Raw genomic sequence first — 26,595 nt, forward strand, 5'->3', positions numbered from 1 at the left:
CCCTTGGATTATCAAGCCTGCAGGTGCTAGAAAACATGTTGGACATTTGCTCATTTACGTTTGCGATGTATGCCCCGCCAAGTATGTCCCACTGCTGTGGTAAAGTGGTTAGGCCACCTGCCTGTTACCAATAGGTAATAGGTGTCCTTGTGCAAGACACCTAACGACAATTGCTCCAAACCAGTGGTCACTAATGGGTTGTCCAAATTATCAGCCAAGTAAAGCATGTCCTTTCTACAATGATACTTCGCACGAGCGTGAACACAAAAATGTGCTTTATTTATTTTAGTTAAGTTAACAAAAAATATCATTAAATAACAAAAACTGGGGTGGCTAGGCCTACCTTATACTTTTAGAGTAGCGCTACCACCCCAGCAGGGTTATGACGCCCATGTATAGCCTGTATATAAAAAATCTTTATCAAAACTCTTGTTGGAAGAAAAGAAAAATATGACTGGCATATAATCATAGTGGCATAGGCTATAATATAGTAATTTATAAAAATAATAGGACAAGTTATTTGGTTTAAATACCTTTTGCAATGACTGTGTACATGAGATTGTTTCGTTGGAATGGCAGTTGCTGATTCATCCTTAATAAAAAAAAAATTGAATTAATTTTACAAAAAAATAACCATTTTCAATCTCAATGTAATAAAATTTTCACTAGTAAATATTTATGACATCAGAATCTTTCGATTATATAAATTATTATTTAAATTATGTTAGATAAACACTAAATCTATAAGAAAAAGCACAGTCATTTTTCAACAGTAGTTTTGTTTACATTAATTTACCCTTTATAATGACATGAGTAAGAACACATAAATAAACTCTTTTGTCCACCCTTAATTAGGTAGGTGTTGATGAAATATTACCATAATTGAATGTAATATACCACCAATATTTGATCCTTATTTGTGGGTGATTCATAAGGCTGTATCTTAACGTAGTGACTTCCTACGTCAGCAGTTATGGAAATTTTCATTGTGCCGATGAAATGACGTTTAAGCACACAATGGCACCTGGATAATTTTCGTATCCAAATACAAAGCTCTAGCTAGTAAACAACACCACATACCAGTATACCACACACCAGTTTTGCCTTGGGCATTTTAAACATACATATCTTTAATCAATACCTTCGTAAACATCAATGGTCTAAATCAATATGTATACGTTACCATTTAAATTGGCAGAAAAACAAACATTTCGCCGATATGATATGAATTATGTTTTCGAAAAACACCAAAGATTCTACAGAACCTTGTGTTATTTAGATCTAAGCATGTTTACAGCAGAGATAAACGGAGTTTAAATATTAACTTGGCCTTGAGGTTTATATCATTAACTGCCAATAAAACATGGAATGCAATTGTACAGGCAGTAGGCACATGCGCAGTTCACAAAACAAGGATCAATAGATGTATATGCCGATATATAATAGACTGCATTGCTATTTGCTATTTCTGGACACAACATGGTTGTAAGACATAGAATAACAATGTTGTTAAACTTAATGGCATATATTATACTTGTTATATATTATAGCCTACACTATACATTTTAAGTAAATTGGTTTTACTATAATTTTTAAAAATTGCTTGCGCTATCAGCGGCACATATTATGTGCATTTTTTTTATTTTATATTTTATTTTTAATGTTAATTGATATTATAAATTAGAAATTAATAAACACAAAACTGCAAAGCAAGACATATTTTGACTTGTGCTTTTTACTTTATATTAGTGCAATTTTTTAAAATATTAATGTTAAATTATTTTTTAAAATTATAAAACAAATGCAGAACTGAAAAACTGCAAAAAAGACTCACTTCTTCACTACTGTCTGACACAGGAGATTCCGTTGATGACGATTCAATATCATCTTCAACTGTTTCGGGTTTGTAAGGAAAAGCTGTCAACGCAACAGATCCATCATTTGTTTCCTCAATCATAACATTAACTACACCTGAAAAAAGTTCAGCTAGTTATATTCTGTTATTTTTGCTAATGTATTGAAGTCAACTGGTTATATTCTGTTACTTCTGCTACTAGGCACACCGCACATGACACCTATGGTTCGTAAATCCTGATTGTAAGTTTTACAGTGTTTTGTTTGGTGATTCTTCTCCAATTTAATAATAAATCTTTAGGATAAATATGCGCACATAATTGTACATTATGAAATATACCACAACTAATTGAAAATAATCTTTTAGAGGCTTAAGTTTCAACTTGTTTAAAGAACATAATGTAATTTTGACATCATTAGGAAATAAAACCTTGGAAATACACTACGTTTTATACCAGATAAGCCCGTAAAAAGATTATTTTCAACTAGTTATAGTAGCCTACTTAGTACATAATTTACACACTCGTTTTTTATACTAGATGAGCCACTAAAAGATAATTTTCAACTAGCTATAGTTAATACATAACAATCATGTTCACATGTTTAACGCAAAGGTTCATTACTGAATGGGAGAAATGGCACAAGAAGACTTAAAACCACAAAGCAAAACACTTTAAAACTCTGATTCAGGATTGACAGACCACAGTCCCATATGAATTAAATGACACTTTTTCTCCTAAATCTTAAATATCAATGAACAGATGTATATATATTTTGTGACTATATTAAGTTGTGAAATTTCCCCACCTTTAAACTTTGGAGTGAACTGCAGTATATCTGGAGGTAAAGATTTATAAAAGAAGTGCTCCCTGTAGTTAAGAGGTTTGCATACTGTAGTGTCATTTAAGCACATCATGGTAGCTCTCCCAGCAACCTAAGAATATAGATATTATATATTGGATTTTTTTTTATAAAAAATGACTTGAAAATATATGGCCTGAAAAAGCCTTTCGATTATATGCTTGTGGTGAATAAATGATTCCATTTAAAGATTTAAATGTACAGTTTCTAGTTAACATTCTTTCTGTAGTAAATCCCTGATTAAAGGGTCAAATGAGAATATCGTAGACAAGCTTAATAGTAACCCAGTCCCCAAGACATGCGAAAGTAAAAAATACACCTTGTGTAAAAATTGTTATGAAGTAAAAAAAAACAAAAACATGAACTATAGTTTCTAATACATGAAAGGGGACATGCTAAACTACAATACCTATACCTGGTGTAAAAATGGTTCCAAAGTAACGCCATTTTCACAAAGATGCTCGTCACTGATGTGCAATTTAGGTGGCTGATCTGTCATAATCAACATGTCGCTAGTAACAGAACTTAGATACAACAACTGTGAAACTAAACACAAATCTTAACAAAATCCTTTAGAAAAAAGCAAAGTTGAGATGCATAAATTAAGAAATCATTTTTCCAGTCATGGCTATAGTTTTATACCCCAAGGCCATTTACTAAATAAAATAGACACTCGTATTGAAAGACCGGACAGAATGTTTGCTACCGTGCTGAAATAACATTAGTCTGTAGTAAGCTGTTTGTATATATACAATATCGTTATGCGCGTAGTGCTATGCGTATATTGTTGCGTAGGTCCGCTTATGTATACACTTACATAAGAAATGAATAACAACGTCATATGCTCGTCACACAACATTTTTATCTCCTGACCGCCCTAAAAAGAGCAACGATGCATTACTTTAGCGCCCCGCAACTAAAACGACCAGACCATACACTGTCTACAGCTGACTGAGGAAAAATTTGCTGTTGGCTATGGTTAACCTTTGTAAGGTGACGTCAGAGTGTTTGGTCACGTGAGCAGGGAGTTGCGAAATTTGGATTTGCTTCAGAAAGAAAGGGAATTTTTGAACATTTAAACAGAGATGCATTGGTCTGAACCCTGATTTTAACGACAAATAAATTCCTGTAGTTAATAAATCTGAGCCCAAGACAACTTGAACGTATAATTTTCGGCCAATATTACTGTTTTAGTAATTTTTTTGACAGGTCGAAATAATGTAACAGTAGGTATAGGAGAATGCCAACGTCAAAATGCAATTTGTGCAGGCAACGCATACAAGTACATAAGCAAATCAACGCGGTATTTACAAGATAAAAATGGCGAAAATCGCCAACATATATTATAATTTGTGTATGTAAAATGGAGTTATGTTCATTCATTTTAAATGCGACCCCACATACCATTATTTTATTTGCATACACAGCTGCAACTACAGTTCTGTTTTGAAGCAAGAGCACAAAACATTACTTTAAAAACTAATTAATCACAAATATAGCTTTCTGACAAGCACTAATTAACTTATAATATAAACTCACAATACAAAGCTAAGCTAATCTTTGCCACATAAATGCATCTAGGTTCAGAACGTAGCAGTGTCGCGACATATGCCTGTTTGAGTTGCTGAGTTATGAGTAAACGCCAACGGCATGTTGTTGTGATTTCCTACTATAGGCCTACCGCACGTGCAAAGTCCCATACGTACAGCGCATGTATGGATGCGTGGAATGGTACATGGTAACTTCGTGGGCGAGACGTGGTTCAGTTCAAGCACGATTGGAGCCGAAATGATAATACACGTTATGTCTGCCCAGTTTTGACTTCGGTTATTACCTGCTGCAATTATAATCCTTTGCAAGCTGTGGCAATTAAAGCATTTGAAATTAAAGAGTAGAAAGCCAAATAATAAAAGGGGTCATGAAAACTAACAATTTGTTCTATGTAACTTTGTTCTTTGTAAATTTTATGTAAAATTGTTGTCACTGAGATGAATCCATAAACCCGTTTTATCAATTCAAAATAGTACCGTTTTTCAGTTACCGTCACTTATATTTGTATCGGTAACATCACTGGTGCTTTTACGTTGAGCGCCTATTTCTCTTACAATGGAAAGTAGGGTACAACATAATTCTTTAAAAATATTACCCAAGAATCAAGAACGCCATTCTCCGTTGCAAGAGGTAGCCTATATGTGCGCGCTCATGCGAGAAGCACACATGACGTCACCGGGTAAAGTATTTAAAAACAAAATATTTTGGATTTGGCCATATGGTATAATTAAGGATTATGTACACCAATTATGTAAAAAATTGGCTTCGGTTTCCGTTTAATTTAAACGTGCTGAGGTTTGCGAATAACAAGGGATAATCCATACATATGTTGCTCAATTTGCCAATTGGTGATTTGCGGTATACCTACTAAATATTTATGAGTTCAAAATTCAGCTATATAAACTTCCGGCATAAACAAAAATATACAGTACTTTAGATTCCAGATTTGCTGTTACTGGTAGTTATAGCTTTTAATTGTTTTTTATTTATTTTTTTATTTTTAAATATCTTTGCAAAAAAAATATTTTAAAAGCTTTGGAATTCCTGTAACTTTTCTGATGGAAAAAAGACAGAATTGTATTTTATTGCAAGTAAAAGGAATGTTTTTTTTATTTAAAGACATGTGTCGCTTCATTACTTTCTGTTTCTTTAGATAAAAACCAGAAAAAAACGCAATGTCGACTAATAACACTTGGAATGCTACTACATCAAATAACAGTTCTAGTATCGTTAACCCATTGCTTCTGAATTGTTCAAACTACAACCCAGAATTGCATAAAAATTTGACATTTCCAAGTCTGCCATACCGTTCTAGGTCATGGGTTGTGTGCTCGGTCACGCATGCTATTGGATTGGTTGCGTTTATATACCTATGTATTGTGATCGTGAACTATGAGCTCCAATGTCGAAAAGAAAGACGAAGAAAAATCGGTAAGGATAAAAAACCAAGAGAGCACATGTCTTGATGCACAAGAATTGTTATTATCCTGATCTTTTAATTTAACTTTCTTATCCTCTCATATAGCTTGGCAACGACAGTTGTTATATATATAATAGGGCAGGGTAGGGGTAGATGGGACACCATTGGCACATAATATACAAGTATTCTGATGGTGTTTTTAACAATTAACAACGGTCTATTGAATTCGTGGGGATACGGTTTATAATTCGTTCAATTTTTTTGTTTATTATCAAACAACAAAAGAATAGAGTGAAAAGGTGTCCCATCTTTTCTCATCCTATATATAAATGTTCGTTTTTACATTTTCAAATGATCTTTAACTTTACAGCTGAAACGGTCAGTAAGCATGTATTGTATGGAAGAATATTCTCTCCGATTATATCAGTCTTGACCATTACTGTAATACTAGTTGATGGTATTGACATCTTCCTGGGCACCAAGAGCGACGTTGCATGTCGTATTTACAACCATACTGGCTTGGTAATGTGTTGGGCAGTGGAAACTCTATTCTACGTCAGCCTTTGGTCGCGACAGATGTTTCTATACACCTCCAGTCCGTATACGTTTTTCAAAGGCAAAAAGCTGTATGTGTTTAACTACCTTTTTTTGTTTTTCATGCTAGCAGGGATATCCGGCGTCAGAACAATTAGTCACGTAACACCAGTTTTTCACGGGCCGGTTGGGTGTTGTTTTGGGAGAATCAGTGTTGCAGAATCCGAAATAATGTTGGCGCTAATGTGCGTTAGAGGTTTTAGCCAAGTGACCCTGCTTTGTCTTATGTTGTACCCCCTAATTACTTCACGTAAAATCTCCCCTGATATTGTATCAGATAACGCAATGCGTAAAAATATTCGAACAACAAGACAATTAATTAAACGGGTCGTGATTAGCACTACCGGGTGCATATTCACAGACGCTTTAGGAGCTGTGCTGATATACGTTGTACACGATGAATATACACTTTTATCTCTCGCCACTGTACTACTATCTAATGTTTTCGGATGTTATGTGTTCATGAATTTGGCTTATGTAGACTGGAGAAAGCGTTTACTGTTTCGCACTAACTAAAAAGCCAATAATGTCTTTGTATATATGACATTTATAAGTAAAAGGGTGGGGTAAGATGGGACATTTAACCACATATATATGGGACAATATTACAAAAATCGGCTATTATGAATTTGTACTATCACACCTTTATTTATAATATTGAATATTTTTATAATATTAAAGAAAAATATTAATTCCGTGCTCATCTTTTAATTAATTTAACTCCCCAAATAAATGTTAGTTAATCCTATAATGCTTTGTCATAAATATTGCAACATGCAGCGTCATGTATTTACCTGAATCAGCAGTTTTAAGCATGACGTTGCATAGAAACTTCGTAGAACTTATAACTGTTGTAATATGTTATACCTATACCATAGTAGGCTTATACTGAAGTCCTACTATGGTTATTATACTGTACATAACATGTAGTGAATTTCGTTGTCGTTTTTTTCGTATATGTATACTTACTAAAATGTCGTGCATATTAATATTAATTACCCAAAGAGTGTATAAATGTAATGTAACCGTTTAACGTTCGTATTGTAAAAGAATAAACTATATTTACACTGATTTTGTAATATATATGTATTTGGATGCTGGTAAAAATCCAATAACTCCTAACTACCAACCTCCAACACTTTCCGCCAGCCTAATTTTAAGGTATCGCAAAATTCTTTACTACAGTACCAATAATTGAATAATACTCATTAGAGAACGAATTAGATAAAATAGACAAACTACGTTTTGAAACAATATGTGGCCTGGTAGATCAAGACGAGGTATGGGAGGACGTGGAAACATGGGATTAATGCTACTATTGATCCAGCTTTGTCAAGCAGGTTTTGACAATATACCGCCAGTAACTTTGGGCACCATTGCTTTGAATGTGGGCGTTTTTCTTGGGTTTGTTCACAAATTTTTAAACCTGCCTTTTCCCCACCCCCTGCAAGTGTGTGCAGGTGTTGCACAAGTGTGGAAAAGAAGAGACTATTGGTGAGTTTTGTGTATTTTGTCTAAACTATTCTGGCAAATCCACTGGTCCGTTACAGATGGGGATGGTGAAAGGTGTTAGAATATTAAGGGTTATGGGGTTTAGCAGGTGGCAGGTAATGTATGGAGTGGTTTCTTTACTTGCACTGTAATCTGTTTGCTGTATACCTGTATTCAGTCCACGAAATACGCAGCAAAATAAAGAAAAGTTCTTCTTTACAGAGCAAGTTTGCTAAAACAACCAAAAATGTCTGTAGTGCAAAATTTCATCCTTTTCATCTGGTTTAAATCATCGGTAGTAAGGTGTTCAAACTACATTAAAATGGACAAAACCTTTAACACAGGAGAATAGTTGAAGCTACCTTTCACCATGGTGGTGACTGGCATCTTTACTACAACATGATATCTTTCCTCTGGAAGGGAAGAAGTCTTGAGCGTAAAATCGGCTCTAAAAGATTCCTATACATGATTGCTGTGTTTTCTGTCCTTGTTAATTATGTCATGCTATGGTTAAATTACGGAGCGGCAAATGTTTTTCGGGATGGATCTTATATCAATCAGTGTGCCATAGGGTTTTCAGGTAATTTTTTAAAGTTTAACTTATACTAGTATCAATTTGCACTTAATAGCAAGTTTCTACCTTTTTAACTTTTGAGGTTTTAACCATTTTTCAACAAGTGTGCCATTGTTGTTTAGGTGCATTATTGTAACTAAGAACTGAAAACGTAGCATAATTTACTTTCGAATTTGTTTTACTTTAGCAAAACTGAGTATAAGTTTATTTGTGCTGTTTAATGGGTTTGGCAGCCACACTTTTTTTTGACATTTTCACGCGAGTAGTTTTTTTATATATATTTTTAATGAATGTCATTTAATGCTGATTTCATTTTCTTTTTTGCTTTAACTAGATTTTTTTCAAGTTTTTTTTAATTCAGGTTTACAGAAAACTTAGTTATAAGAGTTCTCTAACCATTTTTCATTTTATTTCAGGTGTGGTTTTTGCAGTAAAAGTAGTAACAACACAACTAATGGAACCTGGCACTGTTCTACTCCTTGGTTTCATTCCAGTAAACTCTCGTCTTTCGTGTTGGTTTGAACTAATACTTATACAGGTAAAAAAAACTCCTTTTTTGTACATAACATGTATGAAACTATGAGGGCAACTTTTGTATTTCTCCATCATTGCATAATATTGTAGGTTTAATTTTGAAACAGAGTCAACGTCATATCTTTTAGCACCCCATTGTTGAATGTAAACCACATTTTTGCTATGTGGGCGAGGACCGAGGTCCCGCACTTGGCAGGGCATGGGCCCTAGGATTAGGGTCCTGGTTTGTCTAATACCCTGACAATAAACCAACCACCTTTTACTCTTGCTGCTGTTAGGTGTTCATACGAACAAGTGGAGGTAAAGTACATTTCATTCAACACATTAATCAATAGGTTTCTGTATTTTCTCTGGCCTAAATCCCAGGTCCTTGACAAGGACCTCACCCATAAAAAAAAACAAAAAAAATGTATTTTTAAAATTGCAGTCTCTCCCAAAGTCCTAAAACTTATTGGTTATACTTATCGGTTAGCGAGTTTAACTTTATTCACCACATTTTATAATTCTTTTGTTTGTTTGTAGGTTTTAGTTCCCAATGCATCCTTTACTGGGCATCTTGCTGGGATACTGGTAGGGCTGGCATATGTGAAAGGACCACTCAAACGTATCATGGAATGGCCTCTTCTAGGTTGGTGTTTACATAACATGTCATAATTTTTATTTAACTTTTTTGAAAACTATAGCTCAGATCATGTTTTTAAAAAACAAAGAGAAGGGTTCAAAAGTTGTTAAACCACTAAATGTCACGAAAAAGTAAGAAAAACACAAGGTGTATGCAAGTAAATGAACAGAACGCCTGTGTTATAACTGCTACACAGGGATACAAATTTATATTCAGTTCATCATACTAATAAATTATACACATAATGCTTTATGTCACCGTAGTCATAATAAGTTAAAATATTTTTAGTATTTGGTCGAAGCAACAGAAGATATGTTGGACCATCTTACAGTGGTCGAGCACGTAGAAGGTAAATTAACTTCTCTTGTTTTGTTAAAATCATTTTTGTATTTGACATGCTATAATAAGTACAACACGTAAACTATATGATGCAAAATGGCTTTGTTTTCTATTCTTTCTGTTTAACTACCACTCTTCCTGTTTTGTTTTTTAAGCTTTAAGAACAATAAATTTCATGAAGTGTGTAAAACAGAACATCCGTGTTGTAATGACTGGTATTTTACTGTAAGGATAAAACAAGTTACATTAATTAATTTATTTATTCAGCCCCAGCAGGAATTACGAGAGCTACACTGGTGGTATGGATGAAGAAGAACAATTACGTCGCGCTACTGAAGAAAGTTTACAAGAAAACAGTAAGCAAATTTTATTTATAACTCTTCATGTATTCTTAAATACCATATTATTGTAACACAACACAAGTGATAAATTTCTTTATGTGATAATTTGTAAGCGGGCACGAGGTGTATGAAACAGAACATCCATGTTGTTATAACGACTGTTTTCAGGCCATGCGAGGATAAGGCATATTTAGATTACATTACCTTTCGTTTTAAAACAGGAGTATTCTATTTCTAACACTAATTTCTGTTACAAATTATCACACTGTAACTTTGTGGCTGAATATTTTAAACCTAACTGACTGTCCAATCTCAGGGTTTTAATTCTAAAATATTTTCCTATGAAGTAAAATCTTGTTGTAAAACTTGTCCAATTTTTTACCTCAGATGTTGATAGAATTTATCCAGACCTGAATCAGGAATTCGAGTCACCAAGTGCTCCCCCAGATGACTCACAACCCCCACCTTATGGTCAGTAGTTTATATTTATGCTGTCTTTTGGTGGCGCTGTTGGGACTTATGATTATAGTTTTACCATTTAAGGCTTGTTGTTCCATCATTGTGCTGTGGGCGTATGTCTTTGCGCAAGACACTCTACAGTAATTGCTCCAACCAAGTGGTCACTAATGAGTTGTCCAAATTATCAGCCTTGCATACAGAAAAATAAAAAATATAATAACCAACAAAGTAACATACATGGTAACTCAGAAGTTGACAGCAGGTGTATGAACACTTGTGTTATAAGGACTGTCACTTTTAAGTTACATGAAGATAAAGAAACTGATACATTCATTTACACTGATACATTCATTTAGTTTTCCATACTTTGTATTAAGTATCAAGTTAAAAAATGTGTGATTTTGCATACTTGAAGTAACCAAATAAAAAACAAACAATATTTTTTCATTTAGGTTGGAACCTACCTGATATTAATCATGATGAATTGAGACGTCGAAGGTTGGAGAGATATACTTAATACAAGGAACCAGCTGTTTGTGTTGACTCAACCATTTCTTGTCATATTTGCACTTGTTTGTATTATGGGCTTGGTTGGGTCTTTTTTTAAGTTTTTAGATATTTTTAGAGCAGTGGTTTTATTTTCTTTACTGGTTAACCCCATCTTAAATATTGGTCTGAGCAAAATTTGAAAAAATTGGATCAGTATAATCATTAAACTTTTTTAAATAAATAATTGTAACTTATTTATCCACGTATGGCAACGACAGTCTTCATGAAACAGGTGTTCCAGTTTACACACTGGCCTGAGGTGTATTAAAGAGAACATCCAGGTTATAATATAACGACTGTCTAAAACGCAAGTTACATTTATTTCATGCTTACCACTTTATAAAATTGTTTTTTTTTCTGATCTTTAAAATCAATGTACCACTGCTTTATATGCTTACAGCATCCAGTTTTATATAATGCATTGAATGTAAGCCTTACGTGAAGTGTTAAAGATATTTTCTCTATTTAAAAAACGAAGTGTCTTTCTTATTTCCCTTTTTATGTTTTTTTAATCAGATCATGTTTCTCGTTACTTTAGCTTAGTTTATGGTGATCTTTTTATGTATAATAAAAGCTGCTGCTATTTTATCTGTTATGGCCAGCAACTAAAAGACCTACTATTCTGTTTATATAGGGAAGTTTTTATCAAAGATATGCGCTTGCATTATAACCAAAGGATACTAGGTCCAATGCTCAATACTCATAAGCCTATATATCCTTGGGCAAGAGACTGAACAGCAATTGAAAATAATATATAGTTAGACTATTACCACAAGACCAGTTTAAATTTTTCTTGGATAATTCGTTGCACTGAATGCAGAGGTTTATTCAACCATTATGGGTAACCCATGAAGTCCTTTGAAATAACTAGAGTGTTTAGATGAATTGCATTTTTGGAGACAGATGCAAAAGCGAAAAAAGTGCATTTTAAACATAATACGGGGTGCTTGTAAAACGAAAGTGCATCTTGCACTGAGAGAAGTGCTTGCATTGTCCGCCATGCCAAGACTCTTGGTATACCGCTTGTAGTGCTGCCATACACTGTCATGGTAGCTGGTAGCATTATGGCGAACCATAGAGTGTGGGGTTCACACTTCGATTTTTCTGATTGAATGTGATATAAATGGTGATTACAGCACAACAGTATAAGCTGTTGGCACTGGTCTACCATCACATGAACTGTACTCAGATCACCTTTCTTTCATCTGTTGTTTTTAAAGCCTTTGCTATTCTGGGCACCTTTTGGTTGCCGTCTTACTTCGGTGGTGCTGCCATTTTGGTGATTTTTTGATTTCGAAAACCGACGTAAATGCTCCGGTCTACTGGATGACCTAAAATGCAAATGCTTAAAATTTAACACCTTTGATTGATAACAGAAATTGTTAATATGCATGTCTAATTATAAAATCAACTTAGAGGCACAACCATCCGCCACTGGTGTGTTTAACTACATTTATTCCCATATTAATCATATCATTTCTCTATTAAAAGTGAAATACCAAAGCATATGACGTTTAGGAGTTACTGTTGTATGCCCTGTCAGTTACATATTATTATCTGAAGTTCTCATGGTATTGAGAAAAAAATATTAAACCCACCTATTTTCTTGAGCAGTACCTCCAGATTTTGCATGTGTCTCGTTACCCGATTTGTTTTTCTCATTTCCCATAATTCTTTGTCTCGCTGCTGCGTAAGCTGCTTCACGCTGAGCGAGTGTCTTAACAGGTTGTTGTGCAGCTAATCTACGTTGCTCGTCTTCATACCTTTGCTGCTCACTTGATTTACCAGGCCGCCTTAGGATCTTCAACTGAGGGGTATATGCCGTTCTAGCATAAAAATAAAGAATATATATATACATCAAAATGAAAGACAATAAATTAAAGAAAATATAAACAGTAGCCAACTGAGTTTCTAACGAATGCATTAATACCCTTTTCGCATGGTCACTTTTATGCACGTAAGTACTCGCAAACGCTTATGACTTTTGCGTGTTAACTTTGTTTTTGCGAGTAAATATGCGGGTACTTACGCGCATAAAAGTGAGCATGCAAAAAGGGCATTAGATGAATAAAAAAATTACAAAGAGTAACCAATTGAGTTTTTTTTTTGGTCCCAGTAATGAGTTCGAATGGCATGTGTAAATCACTGTCTATAACAAATGTGTGAGTGTGCACCTGAACCTTCAAAACAGGAGTGACACTCACATATATGTTTTAACAAACCAAAATGCGTCCAAGTACAAAAAAAAACATTATCTTATCATGTCAATAAGCATTCACATTACCATTTATTAACTTAAGTTATTATTTTTTTACACACCTGTTCTGGTCATCTTCATGTACTACAGCAGGTCTGGCTAAAATACGAAATCCAGGTTGTGGGCTTAAACTGTTTCTTCCTGAAAAATTAAAAAAATATTCTTTCTTCAATGAAGAGCAGAGCCAACTTACTGGTTTAAAAATGTAAAAACAAATTGCTATAGTTTTTCTGGTTAGTATTTTGTTGTAATAAGGTAAGATCTAAGGTCGCCTTACTTTTATTCTCCTATCGGTCATTTAGTAGTAAATAAAGAACATTTACAGAATTGTATAAATAACTTAACTTTATTTTCATGAATTTGAAACAAATTTTTTTAATGGTTAAAAACATGATTACAAAATATAATAGGCTATAGTCTAATGTTATTTTATCAGCAAACAATATTCAATTCATCAACAGTACTAGGCATATGCTATACAACAAAACAACAGTCCTTTTCAATGCTACTAATGAAAAACTTAACCCCAAAATTCACTTTTTTTCTAATAGAGTATAAGCAAATATGGCTTGAATTTAACGTACAAATCAACTATTTTAACAGAATATTTTTTAACTTAATGCAGAGAATATTTAATATAAAATAACCTTCACTATCATCATTTCTTCCATCTGTTTTCTTTTTATTTGGTTTTAATTTTTCGTCGTAATTTGCATAGTCCGTTCCATTGATATTAAGTCCATTTTCAACATGTTTGTCAATGTCCTGTATAACAGTAAGGTTAAACTTGGGTGTGCTGTATTGTATAATAACATATTATGCCAATGTATCTTGATAATTTGGACAACCCAATATTAACCACTGGTTTAAAGCAATTGTTGCTACATGTCTTGCTCAAGGACACATACATACGCCCACAATGATAGCAGCATAAAAAATATGAATAAGTCTTACCCCACTGTCGGCAAAATCTTCCCAGCTGTCCCATATACTGTCGTCCGCCATTTAGTACGAATTTACACAGATAATATTTACAACAAAATGATTCTATTGCACAAATTAAACACCAGCTGAAACCTAAATACGTATAAGTCAGTTTGAAACCAATGTATGGGAATTCGACCAAAGAGAGCCACTACTGTTGAAATGACAAAACATAACGATATTTTTCAAATTATAGTTGTTCACTACTTTTTTGAAATATAAAAGTAAGGCAATATAAGGTAAAATTGTACTAAAATTCCATATTTGTAACTTTATAAGCGATTTGTCCAAGAGGAATCATAAACCAACGAATCTAATAAAAAAAGTTATGACAGATGTCAAACTTAGCTACCGTAATGGTCCCAACAAACCTAGAGTAAAAAGTTGTTAAGTTAACACACTCTGAAAATATTGTAATGCTTTTTACCGTTACTGTAATTGACTTATAACAGACTTTCTGAATCTTTTTTTTTATTGCTTATAGTTAATAATAGATAAATACAAAATCTGCATAGCTAATTTAACGATTTTATTTTCTTTCATTTATTCGTTACATTTTCATATGTACAATGAAATAAAAAACCAGGTTTAAATTACAATGCACTTAAAATACCTTTTAAAATTTAATCAAAAAATGTAAATTGGAAAATCCATGCCCAATATTTCAAACATCGACCGACGGGTGGCGCTTTATTTTACGCTTCAATTCACATTGAAAAGTGCGGGAGTTTTGTTTTGTAAATTTTGCGTTGATTTTTTTTCATTTTGCGTTGTGGTATTGAATGTATGAAGTTTAAACAGCTATATTATATATGTATTATACATATAGGGATATAGGTAGCTATATCAGGGATACTTTGATTGGCAAATGTTTTTTTGCTACTTGACGTAAAATCCTACGTTTTAAAGACAATGAAAACTAACTGAATATTTTTAACAGTCTAAACCTTCTTCTTTTTGCACACTAAGAAGTGTAAACCAGAACTTGTGAATATAATTAAATAAAATACAAGTGTTGGAGTTACTGGCTGTGTTCATATTTTTTTGGAAAACGGTTTCTTAAAAATGGATGTCAGCGTATCTAAACTTCCTCAAAAATCCAAACTCCCTGCTCCCATGAATCGTTCATTGTTTGGGGTAAATTTGATTTAATATCGTAATTTTATAGTTTACTTTGTAAATCATAGTTATTTAGGTAATAAGGTGCATTTTGCTCACCTCACTGGAAAAGACTGCAACATAAAAACACAAATCAACATTTTTTGTGTAGCCTATATAATTATATTCATTATACATACACATCATTTATTATTATATATATATATATATATATTATAGTTTTATTTTCACATAAGTTGAAACAGTCTACGCCGGCTGCTTTTTGCTTAGTTGGCATATAATTTTTGTTTAAACTTTTAAACAGGCAAATTCGAGCCATTTGCAATCTCCACGAACTTACTCGCTTCAATCCAGACTCAACAAAGAAAATAATGCACCCAAACCAAAAGTGGTAAGATTCCTTCATATGGCTTGAATAACACCAGATTGGAAAAAATTGGCCTGCATGGATAATAAATCAGAATTTAATTTTTTTCCGTAAAATTTGTGGGTAATTGTTAAAAAAATCTGCTTAAAAAATATTTTTGAAGAAAATCTGCTCAAATTTGTGAAAAATATGTATGAATGTAAAAATATATATAAAATATTAATTGTGAAAAAATATTCTCTGCCCAAACTTACCAATCTAGTCATAACATGCTATTGGTTGTACGTATCATATTATTGTGCATTTATTTCATAGCCAAGGAATCTATTAATCTAATCTGCTTACATTAGAATTTCTGATGTTTTGTTTTTTATATACATGTATTTTGTTGATTCTTTTAGACATTTGAGACAGATTGTGCTGAGATGCGAATGGTAAGAGAGCTTCGCAATGCATGTCTTAGCTTTGCTTTTGCTGTCTGAACCTAACAATTAAGGTCAATGAGTTCAATTCTGTTAGCATTTGCTAAATTGTAGATATTTTGCTTTGCTGACTTTTATACTCATAAACAGAAGTGTCAGTACCTGTTTGTGTTTGCAAAAAATTAGCACCCATGATTCAAAAAACAGTGCAAGTTCCTCTGACAAACTCATCTCTTCATTTGTGACCAAATACCTTGACAAAAAAGGTCAATTTTTGTGTTTCTAGGCAAAAAGAAAGTCCGAGGAACACAGTGATAATTCGCAAAACAGCAAACGGTTTAAACCTAACAACCCAAGAGTAAACTCACTCAAAACACAATCTATGTCTGTAACTAGAAAAGCAGCAAGAAGAAGTCTATCAAATGCATTAAAGATTGGTAGAGGTGGAAAACAAGGTGTTTATTTCATTATTTGTTAATTATGTCTTGTCTACATTGGAACAAACCTGGGATGGCAGGTCATGCGAACCTAGCATTTTCCTCAATGCATCAATCTGTAGTTTATCTCACTACCTTGCCTAAAGGGGAAGAGGGGTTTTAATCTAAAATAAAATAAGTGGGGGTTTAATTTCCAAAGATTAATATTGTTTTTTTTTTGTAACAAGAGGTGCTATTACAATCCCGGACACTCCCTGTCTGCGGTACTGCTCATGGTTGTCTTTATTACAGCAGTTATGTTAGGGTAAAAAAATAGCAAAAATTAAACAACTTAATATCACCTTTATTTTTACAGCCCCTGTTCCACCAACACAAGTTGCACCAAGACCAAGAAAACCACTCACAACCACCACAAGTAAAGTTAATACAGGAAGGCAAGCTTACAAACCAAAAAGAGGTGACTAACCTGAACTTTAAGCTGTAACGGATGATTTTTTTATTGTAAAGTAGATAGCTTTATTGTAGTATATAGGGACACCCTGGGATTTTCTGCAATGCATTTATGTAAAAAACATTAAAACCAATTGTTTGCATAGGCATGTGTACAACTATCACTGCCCCTGCCCAACTATCACACCCATTTTAAAAAGTTTAGTGCCAATGGCCAAGATTTTTATGTTTTTCCTTTTCAAACTTATCAATGGATACTAAATTCTGAGGCTGTTAGCCTGTTACACTAATTGTATGCCCATTAAAGACCTCGCACCTATGGCCTGTGCACATTATCATATTATTTATCAGCTTATTGTGCATTAAATCAAAAGTTTAATTTTGGAATCAAAATTTTGTGTTTTCCAGTCTCTCCAAATTCTTCAGTATGCTCTATCTCTTCGGCACCAGCAAGAAGCAAAACAACTTTTAAACCACCAGCTAAACCTACAGCAAGTACAAGAACATCTGGAGGTAAAATTGTTTATCCATAGTGTCCTTAATTTCTAATGTAGGAAACTTGAGCAGTAATCATTAGAAAGAGGTTAACATGGGAGTATGGGACCAATGTCATTTTCTTACTTTCCAGTTTTCACCGCTGAGGTAAAGTGGTTAGCGCCTATGCCTCCAACCCGTAGGTTTCTGATTCAAGGCTCGTCGCTGCTACCATTGTGGTCCAATGTGTCCTTATGCAGGACACTTCAATTAACAATTACTTGTATTTAAGGGCTACAAAATTTTCATTTCTTTAGACTTTAAAGTGTAATATCTTTATTCATAATTAATAACATTTTAGTACTTGTGCTACAACACCACTACATTCGTATGTATATGTCAAATGTTTGAAACTTGGTTTGTCTTACTAGGCAGTGCAGAGAAAAAATCAAAGAGGAAAGCTTGGGATATAAAGGGACAGCTAGAAGATGCAAAAGAAGAACTTGCAAAAAAGACGGAAGCCACTAGGAAAAATGAAGGGGTTTTGGAAAATATTCTGCAGAGACTACAGGTTGAACTTACAAATTTGGTTTCTGATAATTAAAGTAAAAAGACTAACTGCCTCAAATTCATTTCTTTTTAATAAATCAAAATTGATATTTGTTACACTTTAAATAGCAGATCAAAATCTTTTTTTCTAGGCTCTTGAATCTGAGAAACAAGTGATCGTCCAAGAGAAGCAAACTCTCTCCACCGACGTAAACCGATTCCAGCAAGACCTGGATGCAGTTCGCAGCGAAAAACTAAAAATTGAAACAAATTTCAGAGAAAAAATGAACGAATTTGAGAGAAGGGAGAGACAAAATAACTTGTAAGTTTAGACAACTATGTTCTGTATAACATAGAATTTTTTAGACTGTTGTATTTGTGTGCTATTTTTGTGAAAGTGAAAAGGTAAAAAAACAAAAAGTAAAAACAGTTGTAAAGCGATTATAATGAAATATAAGAGTTGAAATTACTGCATTTTTCATGTTTTTTTACAATTAAATAAACATTTTTATTTTAGCTTTACAAAAAAGAAGAGTGAGAATTTATGTAAAGATATATGAGGCCTATGAGGTAATGGGCCAATCCTGGCCTAAATCCTAGGATCCATGGCATGCCACACTGCCCACATAGAATATGAGGCCTATAGTTAGGATTTCCACCTAAAATAGTCAGACTTGCCCTCCCCTCCCTACTTTTAAAATTGGATTTTTTGCTCCAGAGAGCGTGAAGACCTTCAGCAACAGCTTCGAGTTTGCCAGAAATCTCGTGATGAGTTGGACCTTGAGTGTCGGCAACTACGACGTGAAAAAATCTTATTTGCCGACCGCAATGATGAACTTGAAAAAGAATTAAAAGCAACAAGAGTAAGTGTGTGTTAGCGGGTGTTTCATTAAAGTTTACAATGGCAATGGAACATGTGTGTAACATTTGTGTGTTTTAAAGGGTAAATTTGTGTGTAGGCCAAAGGGATCATTTTTTAGTTTTCATGAAAAGTTGCTACGACATTGTCTACGTATATATAATTTGTCATTGTCTACGTATATAGACTACGTATATATTTTTTAAATACCCCGTATGTAACTTTGTTGGTGATTGTTTTTTTTGTGATTTTTTTTGTTTTTTTTTTTTTCAAATGGCTGATTGGCTGACAATTTGTACAACCCATTAGTGTTCACTGGGTTGGTGCAATTGCTGTTAAGTGCCTTTTCCAAGGACACAAGCCTACAATAGTAGCAGCGACGAGCCTTGAACCCTAACCTCTAGATTAGAGGCAGTTGCACTAACCATTGTGCCACAACTCCAATGTTGTTTCTTTTACTACTGATTTGATTCACAGAGCCTACTTGAAACCACAGAGATAAAGTTACAAAACCAGTTGAAAATATGTGCTAACCAAAGTAATGAGTTGATGGTGGGTGAAGAGGAAAGGAGAAAATTACTCAATGTTGTTCAAGAACTTAAGGTTGGTATGCTGTTTGTGGTTTATCCAGGTATTATTTGTATTTTTAGTAAGTAGTAACAAAACATTTACTGTCTTATCACACTCTACAAGTTACAAGATGAAGAATTAGTGTTAAACTAGTAACTAATGCAACACTCATAATTCTACTACAGTACAGCTTTGAATGACATTTTTTCTTATTGTAAATCGCATGCATTGTCACACAGCTGACTATTTAGAGGTTAGATTAGTAGTTTTGACACTGTCACACTCATTTTTTTCAGAAGCTGTTTTTTTTAAACTTTTGGCCATTGGTGGTACCTTTAAATCACATATTCACGTTTGAGCATTAATATTCATATAGAAATATTTACCTTAAGCTTAAGGCTCATTTGAGCCCTTTTACCTGTTCCCTTCGCAGCGACTTCAATCATTCCTTAGTTTGGTATGGTTGAGTTATGCCTTACTGTCCATTGCATGTGATGTGGATATGCAGACACGTTAAATAATAAGCAACTTATTATATATTTTCTATCCAGGGGAACATTCGTGTGTTCTGTCGTGTGCGTCCACTGCTTAAAAAAGAAATAGTTGAAGGTGGAAGTAACGAACATATGCAGATGCCGGGGAAAGCAGGGAAGTCACTTAGTATTACCAATGTAAGTACATGCTACCTTAAGCTTAAGGCTTATCGATGCTGCCGTGGTGTGCGTATGTGTTCTTGGGCAAGACACTTTGTTACTCCAACCCAGTGGTCGCCAATGGATTGTCCAAATTGTAAGCCATGGATACAGAAAAACACCCACAAAGTTACATATTTAGTTACTCGTATGCTAGCACGAAGTGTATGAAACAGAACACCCGTGTTATAATTATAACTTTCGTTTTCTGGCTATGCAAGGATATAGCAAGTTACATTCATTTATTCATTCAAGAAGGTTGTATGAAACAGAACGACGTGTTATAATGACTGTTGTTTACCGCCACGCGATAATAGAGCAAGTTACATTCATTTATTTCTGTTTTAAGGTAAAATACTTTTGTTTTAACCCAGGACGGTCAAAAGGTTGTTCCATTTTCATTTGATCGCGTGTTTGGAGATTCATCCACACAAGAAGAGGTGTTTGCAGACGTAGCACAGCTAGTGCAAAGTGCATTAGACGGATATAATGTTTGCATCTTCGCCTATGGACAAACTGGTGCTGGTAAGTATACTGTAAAGTGTCAATACAGTTTATATAATCTTTTAGCAGCTTATCTGATACAAAAAACGTACTGTATTTCTATTATTTCGTTACGGGTCGGCCATCTGACAAGACTTCATCTGGGAAAAAACGTTGGAAATACACTACATGTATACCGAAATGAGAATAAGTATCAGATCCAATGCTAACAATAACCAAACCAATTATTCCCAGGTAAAACCTACACCATGGAAGGCACCAACAGTGAGCATGAGCTTGGTATTATACCAAGATCTGTCAAACTTATATTTAAAAAGTGTGAGGAACTGAACAAGTTTGGTTGGGTGGTAAGTTTTTAAATTATGTTATTTGTTTTACGTACTTCAATGAATGTAACTTACTTTATCTTCGCATGGCCGGAAAGCGACAGTCGTTATAACACGGGTGTTCTGTCTTTTACACCGGAAAATGGGATTAAACATTTACCGTCTTACCCCACTCTACTATATCCACATTATTAAGATTTGATACACTAATGGCAACACAAAGCTACATACATGGTAACTATAGGTTTGGTCAAGTCCAAAGCATATACATTTACCACATTAGTTATTAGTTAATAAGGTTCCGTATGTTTAACAACTACAAGTGTAACTGCATTTAAAAAATATCACCCCAGATTTTGTTAATAATTTTAAAAGGGTGACGAATATAAACTGTAACGTTTCTCTACTTTTTAAACTTTCTAAAAATCCGCATCTAACGTAAAATTTTTGCTCACAGTACAAGCTAGTTCTGAAATTAGTGATTACCAAAAAAATCTAATTTGAAATTGTATTTCACAGTACAAGCTATCAGTACAGCATGTTGAAATTTACCGAGAGGTTTTACAAGATTTACTTCAGACTGAATCTGGTGTTAAACTGGATATCAGAACTACCAAAGCTTCAAAGAAAAACTCAGTCTGGGTGAACGGTCTAACTGAACATGAGGTTACCAATTATAACATGGTATGTTTATTTTTTTAATTTTTGGCTTAAAATTTTGGTATAATTTTTATAAACACTTTTTGAAAATGTTTTTTTTTTAATTGAAAATTTGCATTTAGTTTTGTGTTTCTAATATTTTATTAAAAAAAATTATTGGGTGATATGATAAAGTTAGGTGCAAAGTGTTTAGCTTAAAGCAGTAGGTTTTTTGTACTAATATTACAACAGGTGTAATACTGATTCGTTATAAATCACTGTTCTGACTAATAGGCTGAAATAAGGGGGGAAACTTGAATATATTGCTGGGTAAAATCGATTTATTGTTAGTTGTTACTGAATTCAAGTTGTTAAAACACATATATGCACCCAGGCGCAGCGAACGAAAAATGAATAAATAAATTAAATATTTATGTCCACCGCTGACTGAAATGAATAAAACCAACTTCCAGATTACCAGATGTACCATGCACACTGTTTAATTTTCATATTATTTACATTACAGGTCCAGGCATTGCTAAGACAAGCCAATCAAAAACGAGCGACTGCAGCTACAAACGCAAACGACCGATCTTCACGATCCCATTCTGTATTCATGCTCAAAATTGTGGCGACTAATGAACTTACTGGGGAAGAACACGATTGTAAGATCTGTTGAATATTAATAATATATGGGTACATTCAATGGCGCAGTTCTACAAAAATATTAGAGGCAATTGTTCCCACCTAGTGGTCACTAATGGCTAATTGGTTGTCCAAAATTCCCAAAATGCAATCACCCACAATAAAGTAATAAACTTGGTAACTCGTAAGCTGGCACATGGTATATGAAACAGAACACTGCGGGATCTTTGTTATTTTTAAAAACAATGATAGGTCACAACTCACAAGCAACCTTTAAACCCCCTCTCCCCCTCTGTGTGTCACTGAGTATAACAGTTTCGAAAAAAAATGTGCCAAACTGTTTAAAATGAAACAGAGGCATGAATAGGTTAGAACCTTTTTCTCTGAACAAATCTGGTGTTCCAATATACAAAAATGAGGGAAAAAAAAACAAAAGTTTAATACAAAAATAAAAAGGAGGTAGTTTCAAAATAATTGAGGCACTTACTCACTTATTACAATATACAAAAAACGTAATGATAAAACAGCACTTTTAACTTTTTATTGTATTGTTTTTCAGCTGTATTGAACCTGATAGATCTTGCTGGATCAGAAAGAGTTGCTGAGAGTGGATCATGTGGTACAAGGCTGAAGGAGGCTCAGAAAATTAATGGCTCACTGTCCGAACTAAGTAATGTCATATCAGCTCTTGCAAATAAGGTAATCTATAAATGTTAGGGTGGGGGGAGATGGGACACCTTTTCATCTGATTTTTACGTCGCATTTGGTAAACAAAGAACATTCAATGAACTATAAATCCGTATCCTTACGACTCTCATAGACCGTTGTTAAATATTTTAACACGTTTGGGATGTTTAAATATTATGTGATAAAGGTGTCCCATCTTTCCCTATCCCACTATATGTTACTTTTTATACTACATCACATGGTAGGGTAAGGATTTTAGTTGAAACTCGGGTGTTCTGTTTTTACATACCTCGTGCTCACAAGTTACCATGTATGTAGCTTTGCGGTTGTTTTTTTGTAAGATGTAACTTGCTTTATTGTTTCTTGGCTGAAAACAACAGTCGTTATAGCACAGGTGTTCTGTTTCATACACCTCGTGCCACCTTACAAGTTACCACATATGTAACTTAATATACATTTAAAAATAGATAACAATATAATATACATAAATAGTAACCTTCAACCAAGATTTAATTTTTTTATAATATAATCTACTAAAGCACATTTTAATTACAGGACAGTCACGTTCCTTTCCGCAATTCTAAACTCACCTTTTTGCTCATGGACAGCTTAGGTGGTAATAGTAAAACCCTCATGCTCGTAAATGTTAACCCGACTAAAAAAGCTGCCAACGAAACAATCAACACCTTGCGTTTCGCGACAACAGTTAACAAGTGTAACATCGGCACAGCACAGAAAGTCGTGAAATTTCAGTGATATAAAATTTATAACGTATAGTTTTAACAGAATGTCCATGCGTTGTTAAAGTTATATAGTAGGGTGGTGGAAGATGGGACACCGTTTTATTCTATTTTCTCTCTTATTTGGTAGTAAACAAAGAAAATTACTTTACGACTCCCATCGACCCTTGTTAATTGTTTAAAACACGATCAGGATATTTGAACATTATGTGTTGAAGATGTCCCATCTTCCCCCACAGTACTCTACATCGAATATATTAACGTAACATAAGCGTTATATAAACTGTGTCGAATGTTTTATGTAGAATAGCTGCCTTTTTTGCTTTGAAATTTCGCTACTTAGCCTGCGTTCTATTTTATACCTTAATTTTTAATTGGCTACAGGTAGTCTAATCTTCCGTATATCACCTATTTGTTGTTGCCCTGTACAAAAATGTAAATGCATGTTTGGACGACAAATATTTTAAGAATAATCCGCAGGTAATTTTGTTTTTGTGAGTAATTGTTCAGATGAAATATCGTCGGGTCAGTTGGTGTGTGTGGAAAAGGCATTTGAAGTTTTTTGGTTTACGTACTTTTAAGTCACTGAATTAGTTTATGCCTATTAAGAGATAGTGTTCCAAATGGGTACCGACAAGCAACACATGGTAACTGAAAAAGCTGGTACGTGGTGTATGAAACAAACCATGTGTTATAACGACTGTCGTGGCCACGCTGGAGTAAATAAGTTACATAAATAACGGATTTTCTGTTATCACTCGTCGTAGAACAACATATAGAATGTGCCCGTTACTAAGATTAGTAAACTGTTGTCAGAATATTAAGTGGCGCACGAGAGAAAGAAATGAGATATGGTTGAGTGGGGAAGACGGGTCTTCTCACGACTCCCATACACCGTTGTTAATTGTTTAAACTTTAAAACACAATCAGGATATTTGAATATTAAGCCTAAAGGTGTCCCATTTTCCCCTATTATACAACTGTTTCCCATAACGATGTAGATGCTGTCAAGAGTCGTACGGCAATCTTCTAAATCTTACGAAGACAAGTCACTTATCTCCCCTCTAGTTTATTGTTTGGTGTGCCTGTTTATGGGACGGAGTTTGAGCCAGAAGTAAAAGCGCTACTTCGCGAAGAGTTATTGCCTACGACCATACCACGTTGAGAACACCCCATCTCGTCCGATCTGGGAAGTTAAGCAACGTCGGGCCCGGTTAGTACTTGGATGGGTGACCGCCTGGGAATACCGGGTGTTGTAGGCGTTTTGCTTTTATCTGCATTTCGCTTCAGTTTGCGCTATTTAATTTTTTCGTTACTTAGTAATAACAAGTCAAAGCGTACAACTTATATACCCGGGTTTTATTTATTTCTAAATGCATTACACTTAAGTTCTTATGCATATTCTTTGACGTCATAACCGACAAGGGATCTTTACAAAACAATTAATCACACGGATGCGAAACACACATCGTTGTTAAATCACTTTGCAATATATCTTCCTGGATTGAAGGGCTGTGAAAAAAATGTGTAGGTTATAAGTCACAATGGATAGCTCGCCTGCCCCTTTAGCCAGAGGCAGCCTAATGGGTACAAGGCCCGTTGCTGCTATCATTGTGGTCGTGTGTCCTTGGGCCAGACACTTAATGGCAATTGCCCCAACCCAGTGGTCACTTATGAGTTGTTAAAACTTCTAGCCATACATTGAACAGAAATATAAGCGATAACTCGTCAAAAATTAAATAATACTTTGTCTTACTTATATTTATCCTCATATGAACTTATCCGCAAGCTTGGAGGATTGTCCAGTAATAGTCTTCTCCTCGCAAATGTCGATTCCGAGATCTGTATTAAACAAAACACAACGACATACACTAAATAGATTGACCGTCTGAACATCGCACTTTATTTGAGTGAATTTAACTATTTAGGAAGATAGTATTCATTTATAAAGTGATTGAAAATGCGCAGACTTGAATAACAGGAAAGCCGATTGCTTTTTACATACGAAAGCGTGATCATGTATCGCTTACCCCTTGTCGATGTTGATTGCCATACTTTGTAGGCCTATCGCAGTTCAGTTTAAAGAACATGAGTGTACTGTCTTGACTTAAAGCACACGGGCGACGAAAAGAATATATAGAAACGTATATCTTTAATTCGGTTTGTTTGTTTAGGAGCCCAACATTCTTATTAATATTATTCTAATCTTGGTACAATTTTTTTGTTAAACCAGACCGCATGTATGATCCATGAACTGCGTAACTGGTTTGTGACGTCACAGTTATACGCGATTATAAGCGCTACTTCGCGTTGTACCATCGCCTACGACCATACCACGTTGAGAACACCCCATCTCGTCCGATCTGGGAAGTTAAGCAACGTCGGGCCCGGTTAGTACTTGGATGGGTGACCGCCTGGGAATACCGGGTGTTGTAGGCGTTTTGCTTTTATCTGTGATTCGTTTTAGTTTGCGCGATTTAAATTTTACGGTTTAAAACTTTTAGGATAGACACTCTGGTAAAATCAAATTAGTTAAATCAAATTTTTGGTTTTGTCCATGCGTAGTAACGTAATGGTCAAAGGAACGGTTGTTAAAACGTTCCACTTTTTATAATATAGTACAGTTGGTCGTGGGGTAAAATGGGATGCCGTTTACACCTAAAACCTAAAATTTTCTGATTGTAT

At 34.3% G+C, this 26,595-nt stretch overlaps 5 protein-coding genes, 1 long non-coding RNA gene and 2 other non-coding genes across 10 annotated transcripts in view; 5 read left to right on the forward strand and 3 right to left on the reverse strand.

Moving 5' to 3' along the window:
• The window catches only part of LOC100182374 (inositol hexakisphosphate kinase 1), a 10,596-nt gene extending 7,300 nt beyond the window's left edge, over positions 1-3,296 (reverse strand). The window contains exons 1-4 of the mRNA XM_002119388.4: positions 3,131-3,296; positions 2,662-2,788; positions 1,835-1,971; positions 534-592 (exon numbers count right to left, since the gene is read on the reverse strand). Of these exons, the coding sequence (XP_002119424.1) occupies positions 534-592; positions 1,835-1,971; positions 2,662-2,788; positions 3,131-3,223 (416 nt within the window). The 5' untranslated portion in view covers positions 3,224-3,296. The remainder of the gene's footprint in view (positions 1-533; positions 593-1,834; positions 1,972-2,661; positions 2,789-3,130) is intronic.
• Positions 3,297-5,282: 1,986 nt separating this feature from the next.
• On the forward strand, positions 5,283-6,796 carry LOC113475652. Its single transcript, XM_026840086.1, has 2 exons — positions 5,283-5,697; positions 6,057-6,796. The coding sequence occupies exons 1-2, from the start codon at positions 5,442-5,444 to the stop codon at positions 6,794-6,796; spliced, it is 996 nt and encodes a 331-aa protein (XP_026695887.1). The 5' UTR covers positions 5,283-5,441.
• A 635-nt stretch (positions 6,797-7,431) lies between these two features.
• On the forward strand, positions 7,432-11,795 carry LOC100180035 (rhomboid-related protein 4-like). Of its 2 annotated transcripts, XM_002119592.5 has the most exons (9): positions 7,433-7,560; positions 7,621-7,774; positions 8,116-8,351; positions 8,762-8,883; positions 9,402-9,507; positions 9,790-9,850; positions 10,108-10,196; positions 10,569-10,652; positions 11,093-11,795. In XM_002119592.5, the coding sequence occupies exons 1-9, from the start codon at positions 7,536-7,538 to the stop codon at positions 11,155-11,157; spliced, it is 942 nt and encodes a 313-aa protein (XP_002119628.2). In that variant the 5' UTR covers positions 7,433-7,535; the 3' UTR covers positions 11,158-11,795. The 2 variants fall into 2 exon arrangements, with proteins under 2 accessions (XP_009861857.1, XP_002119628.2); XM_009863555.3 differs by having other exon boundaries at positions 7,432-7,774.
• Positions 11,796-11,982: 187 nt separating this feature from the next.
• Positions 11,983-14,555, reverse strand: LOC100177692 (SUZ domain-containing protein 1-like). Its single transcript, XM_002119864.4, has 5 exons — positions 14,401-14,555; positions 14,094-14,211; positions 13,509-13,587; positions 12,788-13,015; positions 11,983-12,520 (listed from the first exon to the last, which is right to left on the reverse strand). The coding sequence occupies exons 1-5, from the start codon at positions 14,449-14,451 to the stop codon at positions 12,391-12,393; spliced, it is 606 nt and encodes a 201-aa protein (XP_002119900.1). The 5' UTR covers positions 14,452-14,555; the 3' UTR covers positions 11,983-12,390.
• Positions 14,556-15,349: 794 nt separating this feature from the next.
• On the forward strand, positions 15,350-24,394 carry LOC100175368 (carboxy-terminal kinesin 2). 2 transcript variants are annotated; one of them, XM_002120032.4, is made up of 17 exons: positions 15,350-15,567; positions 15,854-15,940; positions 16,318-16,350; positions 16,625-16,793; positions 17,131-17,232; positions 17,634-17,738; positions 18,131-18,270; positions 18,401-18,570; positions 18,967-19,111; positions 19,585-19,710; positions 20,229-20,348; positions 20,744-20,894; positions 21,108-21,220; positions 21,719-21,883; positions 22,365-22,503; positions 23,043-23,182; positions 23,726-24,394. In XM_002120032.4, exons 1-17 carry the CDS (start codon positions 15,496-15,498, stop codon positions 23,924-23,926), a joined length of 2,178 nt encoding a protein of 725 aa, XP_002120068.1. In that variant the 5' UTR covers positions 15,350-15,495; the 3' UTR covers positions 23,927-24,394. The 2 variants fall into 2 exon arrangements, with proteins under 2 accessions (XP_002120068.1, XP_018672627.1); XM_018817082.2 differs by lacking the exon at positions 16,318-16,350.
• A 659-nt stretch (positions 24,395-25,053) lies between these two features.
• Positions 25,054-25,172, forward strand: LOC113475653. Its single transcript, XR_003397403.1, has one exon. It is a non-coding gene; the product is annotated as a 5S ribosomal RNA (ribosomal RNA).
• Positions 25,173-25,250: 78 nt separating this feature from the next.
• LOC104266705 lies at positions 25,251-26,144 on the reverse strand. Its single transcript, XR_717683.2, has 2 exons — positions 25,667-26,144; positions 25,251-25,422 (listed from the first exon to the last, which is right to left on the reverse strand). It is a non-coding gene; the product is annotated as an uncharacterized LOC104266705 (long non-coding RNA).
• Positions 26,145-26,230: 86 nt separating this feature from the next.
• LOC113475654 lies at positions 26,231-26,349 on the forward strand. The gene has a single exon (XR_003397404.1). It is a non-coding gene; the product is annotated as a 5S ribosomal RNA (ribosomal RNA).
• The last annotated feature ends 246 nt before the right edge of the window (positions 26,350-26,595 follow it).

Source organism: Ciona intestinalis, unplaced genomic scaffold, assembly GCF_000224145.3.
Source record: "Ciona intestinalis unplaced genomic scaffold, KH HT001117.1, whole genome shotgun sequence".
Classification (NCBI taxonomy): Eukaryota; Metazoa; Chordata; class Ascidiacea; order Phlebobranchia; family Cionidae; genus Ciona; species Ciona intestinalis.